This window comes from Anabrus simplex, chromosome 10 (genome assembly GCF_040414725.1).
Source record: "Anabrus simplex isolate iqAnaSimp1 chromosome 10, ASM4041472v1, whole genome shotgun sequence".
NCBI classification, from domain to species: Eukaryota; Metazoa; Arthropoda; class Insecta; order Orthoptera; family Tettigoniidae; genus Anabrus; species Anabrus simplex.
In genome coordinates this window covers 23,296,787-23,317,853 of record NC_090274.1, presented here as the reverse complement: position 1 = coordinate 23,317,853, position 21,067 = coordinate 23,296,787, and the positions used below count along the sequence as shown (strand labels likewise).

Genomic DNA, 21,067 nt, shown 5'->3' with positions numbered 1-21,067 from the left:
GTTAATGAAAAGTTTCATTCACAAAAGTTAAAGAAATTTTGTTAATCAACATGCTCGAAAAGTTAATGAACACGCTATTTTGTTTATTAACAAAGTTAACGAAAACATCTTGGTGTGGACGCACCTTTAGAAGTCTGATCAACCAAAGTTTACCAGATGACTTGGAATGGTTGTCTATATACTGTACTCAGTTCTTCTTCATTTTCTGTGTCTTTTAGGTTATCAACCCAAAGGCTGGTTGGATCCTCATATAGCACCACCAAAGGTCATACTGTTACAGGGAAACCGCAAAAACCAATAATGGTGCCAAAATGAGGCGTTACTAAACAGGATGAGAAGTGAGGTAGTTTTCCATTGCTTTCCTCATCTTCAGGCTATCCAGACGAAAGTTTACTTAGAAACTTATCGTAAAAACATTGACATCACATTTTGTGTACACTTCTCCTCCTCCTCCTTTCAGACATCCTATGGCATGGAGTGCTGTCAGGGCTGCTAGCAAGCAAGCATCATGCCCCCTGCATGATTCTTAACCTGCCTAGGCGGAGGAGTAGGTACAGTGGCAGCTTTGTTTTTGCACTCACCTCACTGTTCACTCACTGCCATTGTTGAACCCTTGCTGCTGTAATGGAGTGTTCCAGATTAATGTTTTAGGGAACAATTTCCATATTGAAATGTCTACCAGTACTTGTTAATGTGTTTATTCTTGAAGTTTCTATTATGTTACTATTAGTTCCCTTCTTGTTCTTACTCATCAGATGACTTTAAGTTTTCTTACCATTCACAGAGTGAGTCCCGCAAGGGTTGCGTGCCGTGCATTGGTAAACGAGAGTGCATTTGTCGTGTATGCCCGTAGAAAGCCCATCAACTTCGATGAATGGATAATCAGATTGAAAACAGATAGAAAAACAATGAAACTTACCTCATTACAGTTGAAAATGCTCCCCGAGAACCTGTAGACAAGCAACTGAACAAGTGGCCGTGTGGTATGGGTCACGTAGTTATCAGCTTGCATTTGGGAGACATTGAGTTCGAACCCCATTCTTGGCAGCCCTCAAGATGGTTTCCCAGTTTCACACCAGGCAAATGCTGGGCCTGTAACTTAATTAAGGCCACGGCCACTTCCTTCCCATTCCTAGGCCTTTCCTGTCCCATCGTCACCATAAGACCTATCTGTGTTAGTGCGACGTAAAGCAAATAGCGAAAAAAAACAAAAACCAAAAACCTTATTTGGTGTATTCTTTTCACTATTATTTCAAAATATTTAGAATAATAATGTTCTTGTTTTATGTCCCATGAACTACTTTTTAATGGTTTTCGGAGACCCCAAGGTGCCAGAATTTTGTCCCGGAGAAATTCTTTTACTCTTACAATAATATATATTTATTTTGATCCTCCTGTTCAGTACATTATTTCATCTCTTAAGATGAAGTATTAAGTTTATTCAGACAAGTTTTGACTACTTATGGGTCATCTTTGGTGACCTATATTAATTAAAACACTATCATATTAAAATATGTATACACTGTAGAATCTACTGACATGAGGCTGATGTATTTGAGCACATTCAAATACCACCAGACTGAGCAGGATCAAACCTGCCAAGTTGGGGTCATAAGGCGTGTCTTAACCGCCTGAGCCACTCATTGTGGCAAATCCTTGAGATTTTGCCTTCATGATCCTAATTGCTTCTTCACTGAACATATTGAACAGGTAGATTATAGGAATAGAGGGCATTTATATCTTATTCCCATCCTAAACTTTGCCACCCTTTATTATCCGGGCTGGGCTGAGTGGCTCAGACGGTCAAGGCACTGGCCTTCTGACCCCAACTTAGCAGGTTCGATCCTGGCTCAGTCTGATGTTATTTGAAGGTGTTCAGAGATGTCAGCCTCGTGTCAATAGATTTACTGGCACGTAAAGGAACTCCCGCAGGACTAAATTCCGTCAACTCGATGTCTCCGAAAACTGTCAAAAGTAGTTAGTGGGATGTGAAAACAATAACATCAATTATTTTATTATCCGTTTATAGTTCCGTCTGCAGATTGGTGGTAGAATGTAGAATTTGACACTACATTATTCGATGTCAGCATGTACAAAATCTCTGCTAACACATTTAGTGTTTACCTGACAAAATAAATTACAGTTCAATCACAGATTGCCTAACAGAAATCCGGTTTATTTTGTCATCTAGTAGAGTAAAACAGAACGTTGAAATTGATGTACCGAGCTAGCGGCTGTGTGGTTAGGTTTTCACAGCTGTGAGCTTGCATTTTGGAGATAGTGGGTTTGAACTCCACTGTTGGCTGCTCTGAAGATGGTTTTCTGTGGTTTCCCATTTTCACACCTGACAAATGCTGGGGTTGTACCTTAATTAAAGCCACAGTCGCTTCCTTACCACTCCTAGCGCTCTCTTATCCCATAGTCGCCATAAGACCTATCTGTGTTGGTTTGACATAAAGCAAATTGTAAAAAAATAAATAAAGAAATTGATGTGCAGGCAGTTTAGATGCCATCCAATTTAAATAAAATGCCTACACATGATAGCTAAGGCAATACAGTCATTGTTATGAACATAAAGCCGCATGGTGACCATGATCATTACGGTGTGAAGTCCATGGTTTGACACTATGGTTATCTGGTTCGAGTCCTGTTGGTCAGACCAGTTCCTCCATCTGTATGTTTGCCGGCAGGATGGGGGGAGATAGTGGTATACAGTTTCTAATCACTAAATTGCCTGACAAAATCCTGTATTCAGTTTCAAACCTCTACACAGTGTTCATATGGAGTGAAGGCATTTGACGCTGTTGATGGTGATTCGTCCATCAGATGGAGATTTAAACCCTTGATGAGGCCCCTTGGTACTATTTGACAGAAGTAGGCTGTCTGCCAACACTGAGTTTCTCCCTATCTCTTCACATGATTCACTTGATCTCATTAACTCGTCTTATGAGTTTGACATCAGGAAGGGCATCCTGTCGTAAAAACTCGCTACGAAGATTCATCTCACTTCATACCTGACCCTGCAGAACAACAGAACATACATAAATTTGTGTCATTGAACTTTATAAAGATTGACCCTGTTATCTTTGTAGCCTGTTGTTATTTCATCACTTGAAGAACATGACTTTCCCGTCTACAATATGGAAAGTTTTCTTTTTCGTCCACCCCCTGTGGGTGGGGGATGCAGATGAAGAATACACCTACGGTATCCCCTGCCTGTCGTAAGATGCGACTAAAAGGGGCCCAAGGGGCTCTCAACTTGGGAGTGGGGGTTGGTGACCATGGGGCCCTTAGCTGAGTCCTGGCATTGCTTCCACGTACTTGTGCCAGGCTCCTCACTTTCGTCTATCCTGTCCGACCTCCCTTGGCCAACTCTTGTTCTTTGTCTTTCATTTTCACGCCCTTCGTGGCCCTTGCCTTTCTTCGTCCGTTACTTTATTTTTCGAAGTGACGGATCCCTTCTTTTTCTCTCTGTCTACCCCTTGTGCGTGGGGGATGCAAACGAAAAATACACTCACGGTATCGCCTGCCTGTCGTGAGAGGTGACTAAAAGGGGTGACCAAGGGATGATTGTATTAGAACCATGAAACTACTTTTGATTAGTACCATCTCGCGGGGAACACCAAGCGTTACCTTTACTTGCGGGTAGTACCACTATATTAGGTATACCAGAGGTTTGTGGTTAGTAGTAGCAGAGAGTGGTTCACTGTGGGTTTCCAGTACCCGTGATTAATATCATTGTGAGAAACACCATGGGTCTGGACGTTGCCTGTGATTAGTACCACTGTATGAGCGACACCGTGGGTCTGTGTTGCCTGTGATTAGTACACACTATAGGAGGAACATCATAGGATTACCGGCGTCCGTGATTAGTACACGTAGGTGAGGAACACCATCGGTTTGCATTGGCTATGAGTGGCGCTATTGTGTGAGAAACACCATAGGTCTGCGTTACCTGTGTGACATACAATACTTTTGAGTTGTACCATCATGTGAGGAATACCGTGACTCTACGCTACTTTTGATTAGTACCCCAACATGAAAAATACCATGGTTCTACTTTCCTAGCGATAAGTACTATTATGAGGGGATTATGGATTTTGGACCCCCTTTTCCAGCAAGCATCCTTGATTCAGGATTGTGCTTTAGAAGTGGTCCCTTGGTCAGTAATGCTATTTTTATGTTAGTTTTTGGGTCGGATCCACTGATTGTTTTAAATTCATATCCCTCCATTCATTCTTCATGACATTTTTTAATTTTAGTCAGTGGATACTTTTGAACTTTTAATTTTTCATTACATTTCGTACCATTAGGGGCCGATGACCTAGATGTTAGGCCCCTTTAAACAACAACAATCATCATCATCTTTTTTGTCTTCTCAGCCATTTTCCCATCTTATTGGGTTCAACATCTATTGTAGATTTAGCCACTGTTACGGCAGGATGCCCTTCCTGATACCAGCCCTACGTGGAGTGATGTACTCACTATCATGTTTTTCTGTGGTGGTTAGTAGTGTAGTTAATGTGGTCTCAGCTACCATGTGCAGGCGTTTTAATTTGACGCCATCTGCTGTTTGGTTATCAGTTTTGACGTTCCGCTTTAATGTAGGCACCGGAGCAGGTCTACCACTTTTTATATCTAGAAAGTATTCTGTCAACAAATGCTAAGTGCTCACAAGATGTGGTTAGGAGAATTGGTGCTGTCCACTCAGCATTTGGACGTTTATCCCATCGTGTCTTCATTAATAAGGACTTTAGAGTGCATACCAAGATCCCAAAAAGGAATTATGACATATGACGAAAAATGTGGAGAGGAAATACGTGGGAAACGGAATAGGCACGCACAAATCTGGCTACGGATGAACCTGTTAGTAGATTGGACTGACATGGTGTGCGGGATGACAGGGAGAATCTTTATTACTGTGTGGGAAACTAGCGATTCACATTTTCTAGCACCCGTCCCATAACGCGCTAGGTGTGTGCTCTGCACATGCTTGTAAACTGAACATGGTAATGTTTGTCAGCTTCTAAATAACAGATTCTGTGGCAAGTGGATAGGAAGATGTGGATCATTTCCCTGGCCTCTGTGCTATCCGGACCTAAACCCACCAGACTTTTATTTAGGGGGCACTTGAAAGCTCTCATGTATCGAACCGTAGTATGAGATGCAGAGATTCTTCATGCCCGTTTTGTGGAAGGCTGTGAAACCATATTCGGTACTCCAGGGATATGTCAGTGCATTCAGGATTCAATTTGTTATACCAATATAAATGGTCCGTTATTGGACATTATAAATTTTCCAGCTAGCTCATTCTTGGTTGCCAGCGTTTCGCCCTCGTGTGCTAGGGTGGGCTCGTCAGTTGGTACCTAGCACACCTACCAATACGCTGGCTAGTGCATACCGTGGAGGCCACTGCGTAGGCTAACTGGAGCCACCGGCAGTGCCAATAATGTCCAATAACGGACCATTTATATTGGTATTATAAATTTGCTCATTCAGGACAAATATTTCAGATTCCCTATGGGAATCAACATCTATATCATTCAATTTGTTGACGGGTTGATTAATTTATCAATGCTAACGGAGGTCATTTTGAATATTTCATGTGAGGAAGTGTTTCATGTGTTATGCTGGTACGTTTTGTTCCCATCACTAATGTACTCTGTAGAGTTGTAGAAAATGAGTTCTAGAATGTAAATAAAGTATTTCCAGATCCATGTACATATAACATATTTTCTTCTTGTATGTGTGAGGAATGTGTCATGAAAATTTGGCGATCTCTTATTGGTACAAAACCAAACTAAACCCCATGGCACTACAGCCCTTGAAGGGCCTTGGCCTACCAAGCGACTGCTGCTCAGATCAAAGGCCTGCAGATTACGAGGTGTCGTATGGTCAGCACGACGAATCCTCTCGGCCATTATACTTGACTTTCTAGACCGGGGCCACTATCTCACCGTCAGATAGCTCCTCAGTTTTAATCATGTAGGCTGAGTGGACCTCGAACCAGCCCTCAGGTCCAGGTGAAAATTCCTGACCTGGCCGGGAATCAACCCCGGGGCAATCAGGTAAGAGACAGGCACGCTACCCGTACACCACGGGGCTGGCCTCTTATTGATACACTTTGTATAAATGTTGGACCTGTTTGTGCATATTGTACTGGTTGGAATTGATTGATTGCTGCGCTCTTGTTCATACCATTAATTACAGTCCCTTAGAATGGTTGCGAGTTCAATACTCTTTTTAAATACTAAGTGAGTTGGAAAATCTTAATTAAGGCCACAGCCGCTTCCTATGCCATAATCGCCGAAAACCTAAGGTTTCTTCCTATCAGCTGCAACAGGCGGCTGGGTACCTCTCATAGCTCGGTTGAGTCATGGGATGGCATAGTTTTCTTCCCACCGAGCTCGATAGCTGCAGTTACTTAAGTGCGGCCAGTATCCATTAAATGTCATAAAAGAAAGAAAAGTTCCTCCTGATCAATACTTATTTAATAAATAAATAAATAAATAAATAAATAAATAAATAAATAAATAAATAAATAAATAATTTAATAAATAAGTATTGATCAGGTGGAACTTTTCTTTCTTTTATGACATTTGGGTGGCTATCAATATGAACAAAAATGAAATTTATAAATCAGGACAGTATCCATTAATCGGGAGATAGTGGGTTCGAGCCCCACTGTCGGCAGCCCTGAAGATGGTTTTCCGTGGTTTCGCATTTTCTCACCAGGCAAATGCCGGGGCTGTATCTTAATTAAGGCCACGGCCACTTCCTTCCAATTTCCAGGCCTTTCCTATCCCATCGTCGCCATAAGACATACCTGTGTCGGTGCGACATAAAGCAAATAGCAATAAATAATAAGTTTTCTTCCCAAGCATGTGTTAGCAGGCAAGTTCTTCTGGGTACAGCGACTGCTCACTCCGGACTTCATCGCCACTCCTTGGCAGATGCAACCTGGCCATCATCCGGTGCAGGTCTACCCTGATGCTACCCCTCAGTCCATAGCGCCGGTGGCTCCATGGTTCAACCAGGCCTGGCTCAGGCCTTTGCTACACCAACAAGGGTCACCATGGCAGAGACGGCAGCAGCAGTTCTAGCAGCACACCACTTTCCTACGGACTTTCCGTACTTAATTTGTAATCATCTCCGTGTACTTACCGACAGCTCCGTGGCCCAATACACTGTCAGTTCAGGCATCTGAGCTGTCCTCCATGCCACTCCTTATGTTGTAGCATTGTATATCAACTTAATAAAGTTATGTGCACGGAGGGGAGAACCCTCTCGTTGCGGTCTATCACTTCCCTCGGACGATCCCTCCTGGGATGTGCTGTCCTCAGTAAACTGCTAGCAGGTTTCTTCCCAGAGTTGCCACCCAGGTGGCAGATTCTGTATCAGTTGTATACCCAGTCTTGAATTATTTCAAAGAAGTTGGAAAGTTATTGAATGTCACCCTTCATAAATTATTTCAATCCCTAATTCCTCTTCTAATAAACAAGTATTTGCTTCAGTTTGTTTTCTTGAAGTCCAAAGTTATCTTCATGTTATGATCATTCTTACTGTTAGATACTCCATTCAAACTTATTCATCTACTAGCTGATGCACCCGTGCTTCGCTTTGGGATTATCAGAAAGACTGACTGTGGTTTTTCTAACTGAAGTCAACACAGGTCATTACAAAAACGTCAGTAGGAATGTAGTGATTAAAAAGAATGTTATTATATAAAACACTCAATCAAATGAAAAACCGTACATTTTCTCACTTTTAACGAACACTACTACAGTGCCGATCTAACAGTCCAAAGTTCCAGAGCTGGAATGACCAGGCCGCAGACAGCCATGAACACTCCTCTGCCCTTATTCCGTTAAAGATGCACACTGCTCATTCCGATCAGTGCCTCAGAGTAGGGATTGAATAGTTCGAATGCTATGATGAAACAGTGTGTTACGTACCAGTAGTATCAGAAAATTTATGAACCAGAGGAATGGCATGCTAAAGAAGAAAGTTATCTAACACCCCAGCTACTTCCTGCCAATATTCAGGCAGGCTGTTACACTCGGTACGACCGGGCGAGTTGGCGTGTGCTTAGGGGCGCTCAGCTGTGAGTTTGCATCCGGGAGATTGTGGATTCGAACCCCACTGTCGGCAGCCCAGAAGATGGCATTCTGTTGTTTCCCTTTTTCACACCAGGCAATCGGAAAATTAATACTATATAACTGTAGTCGTGTAGTATTTATCGATGCGACCACTAATAACATAAATATTTGAGAATTACATTTTTGGCCTTCCCATAAACTATCATTTCACTCAGTGAGAATAAAATTATTTATGGCCTAGATTATAGTGACTTACTCCCTGACTTTGCATACCGATTTTTATTAAGATAGGACCACTAATAAATATTTGAGAATTAAATTTTAGGCCTTGCCCTAAACTACCATTTCATTCAGCGTGAATAAAATTATTTATGGCCTAGATTGTAGCGACTTATTCCCCGATTTGCCTACCGATTTTTATTAAGATACGACCACTAATAACATAAATATTAGAGAATTAAGTGTTAGGCCTTCCCCTAAACTACCATTTCACTCAGTGTGAATAACATTATTTATTGCCTAGATTATAGCGACTTATTTCTCAACTTTGCATACCAATTTTTATCAAGATAGGACCATTAATAACATAAATGTTTCAGAATTAACTTTTAGGCCTTGCCCTAAACTACCATTTCATTCAGTGTGAATAAAATTATTTATGGCCTAGATTATAGCGACTTACTCCCTGACTTTGCATACAGATTTTCATTAAATTCTTTTCAGCTGTTTTCTCGTGATGCGTGTACATACATACAGACAGGCAGACAGAAATGATGGAAAATTAAAAAAATGCATTTCCTTGTTACTATGGACACGACCGATACAGAAATACAACCCTTTTTAAATTCTGAGCAATGTACAGACAGAACTCATATTTTATATATATAGATTGATGTCATTCCACGGCATCTCTCGATGACAGCTCGAAACGTACTATCAAAGGGTAGAGAAAGGTCCACCTATTCGTTACCATTAGATTAATATTATATCTTATTATTTATTTATTTATTTATTTATTTATTTATTTATTTATTTATTTATTTATTTATTTATTTATTTATTTATTTATGTAATCTGATCCAGTACACCCTGGATTTGCCATAAGACACAGAATAATATACAATAACAATTTTGAGGGAAGATAAAGAAGATTAGTGTTTTAAAAAAAATGATAGGTTATAATTAACCATATTAAATGGCATGAGCTCCATATAAATGGTGTCGAAGAATCAAAACGGAGTATTTGATGATGAGACGACTATCTCATCTTGTAGACTTCTCGCTAGTTTATATTTTTGTCGCCATGTGACGAAAGATTTGGGAATTGTTCCCCTTGCACCAAAGAAAAATCCAGTCACAGTAATTTTTTTAAGGTTATGTGACTCAAGAAAGAAAGGGATGGTTGGATTATAGATATACTTTTTCTCATTGTCTATGTCAGTCGGCTGAGAGGCTGAAGATTCAAAGCGTACTGTAGGATCAATAATTTCTGCTTCATTCCTCCGTCTGTCAATCGCTATAATATCAATCCTGCGAGTGTTGCCTTCATCTCTGATGTAGTGGACTTCTTCATACACTTCTAGATTTTTGAGACGAAGAGCATTAGCAATCAGGTTTCTGATGATGTTATGGCGTTTGATCCTAAACAGTTCTCCTTGAGGTCAACTCCCCAGCACATGTGGCCTTGCTACATTAGGTCATCTTTAGCCATGATCAAGTTGGAAATACATGGATACATATAACCACCAATAAAAGACTACAAATGTGTAATCTGACATTTGATCACTGTTTTAGATTTAGATTTTACTTAAGGCATACCAATTTGTAATTTTTTATTGGTGGTTATATGTATGCATTTCCAATTTGATCATGGCTAAAGATGACCTAATGTAGCAAGGTCAAAACTAGTACCAGTTATATAAGATATAATATTAAGCTAATGGTATTGAATAGGTGGACCTTTCTCTACCCCACGAACCTACTATGCTGCCGTAGCAGGGAGAGAGGTGATACTCCCACGTGACGCGTCCCAGGTGGCGGATAAGGGGTCCGAACCGGCTTGCCGGCGGACTTGAGGGAAATAAAATACCTCTCGCAGACCAAACACACATCCTCCTGTCGTGGGGGACACAGACGAAGAATACACCCATGGTATCCCCTGCCTGTCATAAGGGGCGACCAAGGGATGATCAAATTGGAACCATGAGACTACTTGTAATTAGTACCATCATGCAGGGAACACCATGGGTTGCTTTTATTTGCGCGTAGTACCACTATGTTGGTTACACAATAGGTTTGTGATTAGTAGCGACAGTGTGTGGCTCAGGATGCATTTTACAGTACCTGTGATTCGTAACCCTATATGAGCAACACTATGGGATGAACAACACCATGGTTCTGCCTTACCTATGCTTAGTATCCACTATGTGAGGAACACCACGGGATAGTGCAGGCCCTGTGGTTAGTCCACTTACGTGAGGAACGCCATGGGTTTGCGCTGCCTGTAAATAGCGCCGCAGTGTGCGAAACACCATAGGTCTGTGTTACATGTGCGAATTTCATTACCTGTGAGTAGTACCATAATGTGTGGAATACCGCGAGTCTACGCTACTTTTGATTAGTACCGCAACATGACAAATAGCATGGTTCTATTTTCCTAGCGATAAGTACCATTATGGGGGGCCGATGACCTGGATTTTGGACCTGTTTAGACTACAAGCCTCATCGATTCAGTATTGTGCTTTAGAAGCAGTTGCTTCATCAGTAATGCTATTGTTTAACGCTAGTTTCTGGGAATGTGGCGCATTGCTGGTCGGATCCACTGATTGTTTTAACTTCATGCCTATCCATTTATTCTTCGTCCTCATGTTTTCGAATTCTGGTCAGTGGAGGATTATGGATTTTTAAATTGTCATAACATTTAGTCTCATTTCGTATCATTAGGGGCCGATGACGTAGATGTTAGGCCCCTTTAAACAACAAGCATCATCATCATCATCGTCACCATCATCATCATCATCATCATCATCATCTTTCTCTACCCTTTGATAGTGATCAGTTATCAATACGGACTATAATGAAATTCATAACTTACAAGATGGAAACATATCGCTTAGTCAAGTAGCTTGCTCCTTACTCTTAAGTCTTCCCACCCAAAGTTTGCAACATTTTCATAACAGTTCTCATTTGTTGGAAACCATCCAGAACAAATCGTGCTGCATTTGGAATAATCCTCTTGAGGATCTCATACTAGAACCATATGCTAATTAGGGTCTTACCAGTGACTTACATGCCCTCTCCATTATGTCCTTACTACAACGCCATCTTACTAACAATGCTTTCTGGTAAAACAGAATTTAAACAGTTGCTAACAGTAACTATCGGGGGCAATAGTGGTGTCATTTGTTCCCCTGGAGGTGCCGTTACTAATGTCTAGACTGCAGTAATAATGGCACCTTCAGAATAGACAGGCTCTTTTCTTCCGCTGATTTGGGTGTAGGGTGTATTGGTACGTACTGCATTGACGAAAACTTGTGGTGACTGTTCACAGATATCTAGTGGCCAGCTTGGAAACGGAGTCGTTGAAGTTCAGTTACATTGGAGTTGCCCTCAACAAGGAATACGCTATAGCATGGATCTCCCACATGAAGGACATCACCTGGAAGTGTTGCACATACCTGGACGAACTGAGGCCAGAGTTCCCGGCGGACATGCGGACCATTCTCCTCTACTTGCACACTCTAGTTGCCTTCACCTCGACCAGCACCTGGTGTATATTACGTGCCAAACACGTGGAAGTTCTGAGAGCAGGCATGCATCAGTTGTGTGCCAACATTATGGGGCACCTCCTGACCAAAGGGTTTTATCTTATAATGAAGGTAATTATAGACTTCTTCACATTCCGTTACCAAGCAACCAGTGTAGGTCACCGCCATCAGCCCTCAAGATGGTTTCCGTGGCCTCATATTTTCATTTGTGACAAATGCCAGGACTGTCTCTTATTTAATGTACTTTTGCTAGCTTCTCAATCATAGCCCTTTCCTGCTTCAATTTTACAGAAAGTTTAACCTGTATAAATACAGCATTTAAAAGAGGACCATTTTTTATGTCTATTTTCTTGTATTCAGACCGAGCGTGCGGTGTTAGTACTCTGCGCTACAGCAGCTGCCTCAGCCCAACTTATGTCGCACGTGGCTGCCTTGCTTTAAGCGTGTATACAATCTTAAAGCTGTGGGTCGAATAAATTATCATTCAGTGATGCAATATACCACTCACAATATCTCACTCTTGTGGCTGCAAGCTTTAAACAAAGGGCCCATGTAAACCTGTACGGTTTGATGTGTAACAGCTTTGTAGCTCTGTGTGCAGAAGAAACCAAAACCCCTATTTGTGCTAATTTTGTGAGTGATTTATTTGGTGACCATTCAAGATTTGCACCAATGTCATCTAGTTTTTCCTCTGTTACAACTGTTCATGTGCGCAAATTTTTTTTATTAATCACTGAGCCAGTAGTTTCAAATTTATTTACAATTACATGAATCTGTGCTCATGAAGATGGCACTTCTTCAGGAAATTGCTGAACAAATGCATCGCGTCTCCGTTGAGCCGACTCCTACTTAAAATAACTTTTACATACGAAAATATGTTGTTGCAATGATGACTGTCTCGCCATGTTAACAGCTGAGACTCAGACTGGCTATTGATGCTAGGTTGAACACGTGCACGCTCCTTACAAGGTCAAGAACTATGCGCGGGCCTCCTGTACAGCTGCTTAGGTCTCGGAGAGTAGAAACGCTGCTGGACGGTCTGGGTTTCTTAGAGGTACATGAGGGTGTTCGGAATATATCCAAACAATTTTAAAAGTGTTTGTGCTTTGCTCAGTGGCATGCTGCCACCACTGCATGTATTGTGTTGGACTGACAGTATTGTGGACTATTGCTCTACACTGTCTCTCAATAGGAGGCTCAGTAATCCTTGTTCTCCACCATTTCTTGCAGATGCTACAGAACAGAAGTGACTAGAGAAGCTGCATAATTCTTGCTGCTAGCTACTTTATCCGAGATAATAACTTTGGTGGCTGGTTGCAGATCAGCCCTATTCTTGGCTAACGTATACTTTGTTTCCACCCAAACATTGCCCTGCTTGATGAGCCATCCATCGATAAGCTTGCACTGGTTCTGACTTGTGAACCATACTTGAACCAGTCGATACAAGTGAATTGGAGGTTGGTCCTCTGGAAACAAATAATACTGTCACATGAAGCATTGAAACAATGCAAGAATGAACTTATTATTCTTTTAATGTACCTTGTATATATATAGGTAGATAGATAGATATATATACACACACTGAGCTCAATAGCTGCAGTCGCTTAAGTGCGGCCGGTATCTAATATTCGGGAGATAGTGGGTTCGAACCCTACTGTCGGCAGCCCTGAGACAGAAGTGTTATATCTCTCTAGTAATTAAAATTCTGATTATACACTATTACATATGATGTTTGGGTTATATCATTATATATGTTGTGTTATTGCTGATTGCTCTTGATAATGTTAAACCAAAGAATTTTTAGAGGTCCTTAAAATAGGTCGAAACATAATATGTTTATGCAAGAAATACCATAATATTGGCTGGCTGATTGATGGTTAGTTTCATTTGATATTGAATGTTCAAGTTATTTCTGTATTTTTATCTGTTTAATTGTACCAAGGGAGCATAATTAATTAATTAATTAATTGTCTTAGCTGGTGACCACCTGGATGGGCAAGATTCAAATCCTGTTCTATCCCGGTTTGGGATTTTCGCCTAAAAAAATCCTGTGGTTTTAGGAAGGCTTGGAGTCTGTAACCACCAGCCATTAACTAGCGATAATCTGAAGGAAGTTTATCTGAAATATGTCACACTTTATCCTGAGTGTATTTATTATAGGCATTGTAGTTAGGAAAATTGTATGCGTATACATAAAGAATTATTCTATGTTTTGATTATTACAGTCGCTACTGATACGAGGTTTGGCACGAGCTAAGGTTAGCCTCAAACACGTGTCACTGTCTGCTGTGATAACTTTGTCACTTCGTCCCCTCCTTTCTTCTGGCTTCTCCGAGAAACTGATGACTATGTTTTTGATACACATCCTGAGTGTACCAGGCCTTGTACTACACCTCAACGAGATTGCTCCCGAGGTAAAATTATTTTTTTGACTCCTCTATTTTCAGTGTGTAGTCATTAAATTAAAATATTTGATCTTTTCACTGGCAGAATTCTTAATGAATAAAATAATCAGCCATAGTTTTGATGATGAGTTTGAGATATATTTACCACAAAACCACAAATTACTACTCCAATCCAAGTCAGCATCTCAAAATTTTCCATATTAAACAGGGTGCAAAATCAGAATGAAAAGGGGGGGGGGGGTAGGATCCTAGGGCTTAACTATTAGTGTTTATTTTAGGCATTACCCAGCAGGGGAGGGGGTATATAATTCCCCAGTAAGTAAATTACCCCGTCTCCCAGAAAAATGTAAATTTTAAATCTTTTTGTTTGAATTCTGTTGTTATAACAAGAATGATAAACATTGGAAAGTTATTTTGTTAAGTGAATATTGTCCTATTGGCTACCTATTGGAAACACACCCTCTGCAAGAAGTTCAGGACTGGTGGAGGCTCAAACTACTTAAAGCGATGACAAGGGAGGAGGGCTTGAAATAAAGTTACATTTTTGTCTGGGTTTCAGATGGACTTGTCAGAGTGAAACATGAACAATAAGCTGCAGGTGTGGAGTTTCCACCACTGTATTGCTTTATTGTTAAAGGTCTGGCAGTTAATTCTGTTATTTCTACATTGTATGTTGTTAGGGTATTCAGCCCGTAGGCTGGTTTGATCCTCTACAGCTTCACCAACAGCTGTCATAGATAGCCTAGGTGTCATTGAAGAAGCATACTAGGGAAATGAGGAGTGAGTCTTTCCCATTGCTTTCCACACCGAGCCAGAAGTTGCTATTGCTGTTACATATCAGTCTGCCAAGCCCACTGAAAGGCATGCACCAACCGAGCCTAGAGCAATATTTTCACACCATTCATAGCAGGGACTGGCTGCATAAGGAATGGTATTATTAGCATCGCTCATACCTCGGTCACTTTCATTATTGTCAAAGCCAAGGATGAGACTGAGACAGGTCAGTGAAAGTAACAAATTTATTCTAGCCCTTACTAGAAGACATGCAACACCGTAAACACTACATCTTGCCAGCAAAGGCATATTTCTATATTGTGTGTATTATTGCTGATGATTTTGTGAAAATATGTACAGTAAAATACATTAATTTCTGTTATATATTTGTTCTATATTTTCCTCATTATCTTATAACGAAAGAAATAATTGTAAGTACCTAGGTGTTAATATAACGAAAGATCTTCGTTGCAATAATCACATAAATGTGATTGTAAATAAAGGGTACAGATCTCTGCACATGCTTATGAGGGTATTTAGGGGTTGTAGTAAGGATGTAAAGGAGAGGGTATATAAGTCTCTGGTAAGACCCCAACTAGAGTATGGTTCCAGTGTATGGGTCCCTCACCAGGATTACTTGATTCAAGAACTGGAAAAAATCCAAAGAAAAGCAATTCGATTTGTTTTGGGTGATTTCCGACAAAAGAGTAGCGTTACAAAATTGTTGCAAAGTTTGGGCTGGGAATACTTGGAAGAAAGGAGACGAGCTGCTCGACTAAGTGGTATGTTGTACAAGATCAATTTCTTGTTTTTATTAACCTTGTTCAATACATAAAAATGTTTATTGTCTCTAAAAGGACATTTACCACAATATAAACATTAAATGGGACATGTTTTGCTCGTTGTGTCGAGCATTTTCAGCCATTTTGTACAATTATCTCAATTATTTTACAATTATTTGTTCATTAAAATGTTGTTATACAATAAAATATCATTACTATATAAAAAGTAAACAGGAAGAAGTAACAATTAAAATGGGTCTATAATAAACTAGACGTTAATCACAGGAAGTTGATGTCCAAGTCATAGTAATGTGCCAATTAAATTGTAAGATTTGGCTAAAAATTCCCGTTTTTCTTCTAACACTGCTATTTATCAATGTATAAATGTTCATATGAAGATTAATGAATTAGAAGATTAAACTTGCAATATATTCTCGTTAGATGCGAATTACGCCATTGTATGTGTCGTACTTGTAGTCTTCACCAATCCGCAACTGATTTGAGTTGGCCAATTTTTACTGGTCTGTTTGTTATTAAAGCGTGGTTAAAAGGGACACGAATATTTGTTACTGAGTTGGTGGTGTGCTGTTTACTGCAACATGAATATGTCTGTTACAAAAGAATGTTATGAGTGTGATGGTTTGTAATCGTTTATATAAATTTTTAAGGTTGAAACATCACTTACCCCTTTTTTTGTCATGCTTCAGTGCCTAGCTGTGCTTGTTGCAGTACTGAGACTTTTTGTCTTTGTGTTCTTTCTTCTTGTGTTATACGTATGGGGCGGGTGTGGTGGAGGGCGAGTAGGTGGGGAAGGAGAAGGAGCTGTGGGCGGAGTGTTGGGTACTGGCATAACGTGAGGAAGACAAGTAGGGGACGTAGGGAAAGGGGGTGTGGGCTGGGTATTGGATGCTGGCTTAACTTGTTGAGGCTGGTCTCTATGTATATTCAAGGTGGGTGTTTGTATTTGTTGACGTATTAGAAAGTTTATGGTTGAAAATTTAATTTTTTTTTACTGTTATCTGATTTAAAAGCTTGTAGCAATTTTGGTAGTTGTTCTATTAATGGGCTTTTTATTTCGATTACATCGTTTAGGTTTTTTCCCTATTGAAGTACTGATCTAAATAAATATAAATGTTTTCATATTCGGTCATTAACTTTCCTTTTTCAATTCTTTTTATTATCTTGAGGTCTCTATCTGTTGTACTAAATTGATGGCCGCTCTTTCATGTGGTTAGCCATTGCAGAATACTTATTATGTTTTAATATGTTATAGTGTTCCATATACACAGTGATAAAACTACGCCCAGTCTGGCCAACATATGAAAAATTGCACTGTGTGCATGTTAATCTATATATTCCAGATCCATCTTTATTTGCATTAATTGTATTATGATTGAAAAATATATTTCTGTTAGTGTTATGTGTCTTGAATGCTATTTGTAAATCTTGTTTTTTCAAAGGATTTGTGATTTGTTGAATCGCAGAATTAGTGTAGGTAAAAGTAGCATATTTTGATTTTTTAATTTTCTCTGGAGTAAGGTTAGTGGCCAGTTTAAGTTTTACTTTGTTAATGATTCAATTAATTATTTCTGTTTTGTAACCATTAATCAGTGCTAGTTCTTTTATAAATCTGAGTTCTCTACGTGCACTTGAAATATGTTGTCATGATACATGTACGGTTAGGTTAGGTGACTCTGTTTGAAGAAGTGAACTGAAACGTTTGCCATGCCACAGAGGTCTCTGGAGTGATACAAAGTTAAACACGAACCTTCACGTAGTATCGGATTTCAAAAAATAGCAAATGAGTAAGCCGCAGTGTGGTTATTATCCATGAAACCGCAAGTTTTGAACAAACTGATTGCCGTTTCATATCGATTTTAATGTGTATGGGGTTTTCCCAACTTTTACGAAAAATCAGATATAACGACAATCCACTATAGCGAGTAAATTTTTCGCCGTTATGAATTCTCGCTATAGTGGACTTATACTGTATTTGTAGGTTGAGGATGACTTTGATTAAAGTCTAAAATGAAGTCCCTGGATTGGATTAATGTATGGAAAAAACTGCATCCAAAACTTATCCTAATGAGTAAAAACCACGTCATCTCCACTACATCCATTAAATAGCCGTAATTTTATTAACAGTGGGGAAATATTTGTACAATAACTGTAAAATAAAGTCCCCAATAGGTGTTTGTTGGGCTATTCTCAAGAATCACCAAATGGATTTTGATGTGATTTTCACCGCCCTATAGATAGACATTACTTGCCTGATTGAAGCGGGGAAACTCCTGACTTTTTATTCTTCCTCTGTTATATTTATAGCTGGAATGAATAACTTGATGTCCAACAGGCAATCTTAAATATGATGAACTCTCAAAGGCGATGCTGACAATTTTTAGCACACTTACAAAAGCATAAGAATACTGAGAAAACTTTTGGAAGTTTTTAAACTTAAAATATGCTTAGTAAGTCGGGTTGCTTTGAGCAAAAATTTAGTTCACAGTTTCTGAATTGAACTAAGTCAGTTATGGTGTCAGTCGTCCGACTCATTGGCCGAATGGTCAGCATTGAGGCCTTCGATTCAGAGGGTCCCAGGTTCGATTCTGGTCGGGTCGGGAATTTTAATCGTGTTTGATAAATTCTTCTGGCTTGGGGACCGGGTGTTTCTGTTTGTTCCAACACTTTCCTCTTCATATTCAGATAACACACTACAAAACAGGGCCAAATCCACATGTGCGACACAGTTCGCACCCGCGATCCCACAGGTGTTGGGAAAAGCAGAAGGAGAAGACGTAGTTATGGTGTCGGTCACTTGGTGTTTAGCAAATTTAAGGGTGAGAAGCCCTATGTTTTAAAGCTCAGATATGGGCAATATTTTAGTATTTATAAACAATTAAATTATTTAAAAAATGTAATAAAGTAGCATGTGTAAAATATTGTTGAATTTATGCAAGTTATGTGATCAGTGATGCATCGTAACACTTAATAAAAGTCATTATAAGAAAGCCTGCTGATTTTTACTTGTGAAAGTCTGTGAATAGCATTGGCACTAGAGATGAGAAACAATTTTCTGAGGCATTTCGATTTCATACATGGCTGCGTTTTTTCTTTTCAGTGCATCACAACGTTTGTGAGCCACGACATGTTCCCCCGGAGTTTAGAGCTTCTGAGCTCAGAACAGAACACGAGAATAGTCTTCAATGTGCTGGAGGGTAACTACGCTCTCTGTCTACTGGCCAATCTCATCCAACTGGCCTACATCCAGAGGGACGATGTACTCAAAGACTTCTTCTTTCCTAGCTTCACCGTGAGTTTCTTTACATGCTGGAGCTTTCCATGTCTCTAAATATATTTGTTTTTTGCGTGATGTTACTGAGAATTAACAGCTCCTAGAATGAGTCATAGCTATAGTGATGACGTTTTTACTCCACACTTTGATGAATTTGATTTCTTTCCACTCCCAACAGTGTATGGAAAATGACACTTTATGCTTCAGTAGCTACTTTCCATACACTTTTATTTAAAAAGCTTCTCTGATTGATTGAACTCTGGTTTGCTTACTAAGAGCTTCTCTGGTTCAAATTTCCTCTTGAGTATTGATTTTGTACTCTTCACTCCATCTTTATAATTTGTTCAGAGTAGTTAGTGGGACGTAAAACAAATAACATTATTATTATTATTATTATAATTTGTTCACATACTGTTGTGTTGGTCACCTCGGTCATGCATGATTTCGGTGGCGGCATGTCAGAATTATTTATAATAAATAATTATATAAAATAAGACCCCCTCTGTTCTATGCCTCTGAATGTCTCTTGATGATCAGGAAGGGCACACTCAGGAAAATAGAATTCAAGGAATAGAAAATCTTAAGGAGGATATTAGGACCCATAAGACAAGAGGATGGCATTTACAGGATCAGGGACAACAATGATCATCATGAACATATAATCACATCTATGAGAAAAAGTTGACTGGCCTGGTATGGCCACTTGACCTGTATGGACCTCTGTAGGCTCAAAAAAGAAAAGACGGACCTATGTAAACGGTCAAAGTAAGCCCTGTGATCCTAAGCAGACCCAAACAACAGCAACAAAATAATAATAATAATAATAAAAATAATGAACAGTAACAGACTAACTAAAAGAATTCTCAACCTGGCCCTTTCATCTAAAACCAAGAACAGCTGGTTTTGTGAAATTGAAACAGATCTCCAGGAAATCAACATCTCAGAAGACATTATACAGGACAGAAGTAAATTCAGAACCAAAATCGGCAATCACCCGTTTGAAGACGAAGCCAACACCAGAGCCACTATTACTTGGAGAGAAGAATGAAGGAAAAAGCTCAGCAAGAGGATGAAGAGATTTTGAGAAGGGAAGAAGGCCAACACGTCAGCTAAGCTGGTTCAATCGAGCTCCTAAGTAGGGCATAACGATGTAAAATAAAATAAGAAAACTCTTCAACTACTGTTTTTCCCCATATCTGTGGAATTGCGGGTCCGAACTGTGTCGCACATGGGAATTTGGCCCTGTTTTATGGCTGGATGCCCTTCCTGACTCCAATCCTATATGGAAGGATGTAATCACTATTGCGTGTTTCTGTGGTGGTTGGTAGTGCAGTGCGTTGTCAGAATATGAAGAGGAAGGTCTTGGGACAAAAGCAAAAACCCAGTCCCCGAGCCAGAAGAATTCAAGAACACAATTAAAATCACCGACCCGGCCGGGGATCAAACCTGCGATCATCTGAACTGAAGGCCTCAATGCTGACCATTCAGCCAATGAGTCGGACAATAATAATAATAATAATTTAAAATAAGTAAGTCCACCATAGTGTGGAATAATAGTACATCATGCAACGAGCCTGTAATGGCAATAGGCGAGTTGCTTACGACTGTTTATGCTCGAAGATAATTAACTCTATGTTTTAAATATTCATAAATTTCTGTTGAGATGTCGCTTGATAGTTGAGTTTCCTGAACAGAGCGCATAGTGCATCCGCTGGGTTATTGATTTTCCGTGAATGGATCAGAGACCTTGACAGTGTCATGTTTTCAAAGCTTTGATAGGAGATTATCATAACCTAGCTTTATTTCAAATACAAATTGTTTATTGTACAGTTTGTGAAGTGAATTTGCGGGAATGTGCCGTGTGGTAGTGGAATATTGGAAGTAGAAGGTGCATTGACATTAATGCGTGTGTCTGACATGTTTGATTTTGGAAACAAGTGCGAAGCTA

General features: G+C 39.8%; 1 protein-coding gene across 2 annotated transcripts in view; it reads left to right on the top strand.

The window, feature by feature from the left end:
- The window catches only part of LOC136882305 (ubiquitin-protein ligase E3B), a 106,546-nt gene that overhangs the window by 2,043 nt on the left and 83,436 nt on the right, over positions 1 to 21,067 (top strand). The window contains exons 3-5 of one of the 2 annotated variants that reach the window (XM_067154879.2): positions 11,650 to 11,977; positions 14,092 to 14,280; positions 18,946 to 19,137. In XM_067154879.2, coding sequence (XP_067010980.1) covers positions 11,650 to 11,977; positions 14,092 to 14,280; positions 18,946 to 19,137 — 709 coding nt within the window. The remainder of the gene's footprint in view (positions 1 to 11,649; positions 11,978 to 14,091; positions 14,281 to 18,945; positions 19,138 to 21,067) is intronic. The other variant, XM_067154880.2, reaches the window with a different exon arrangement.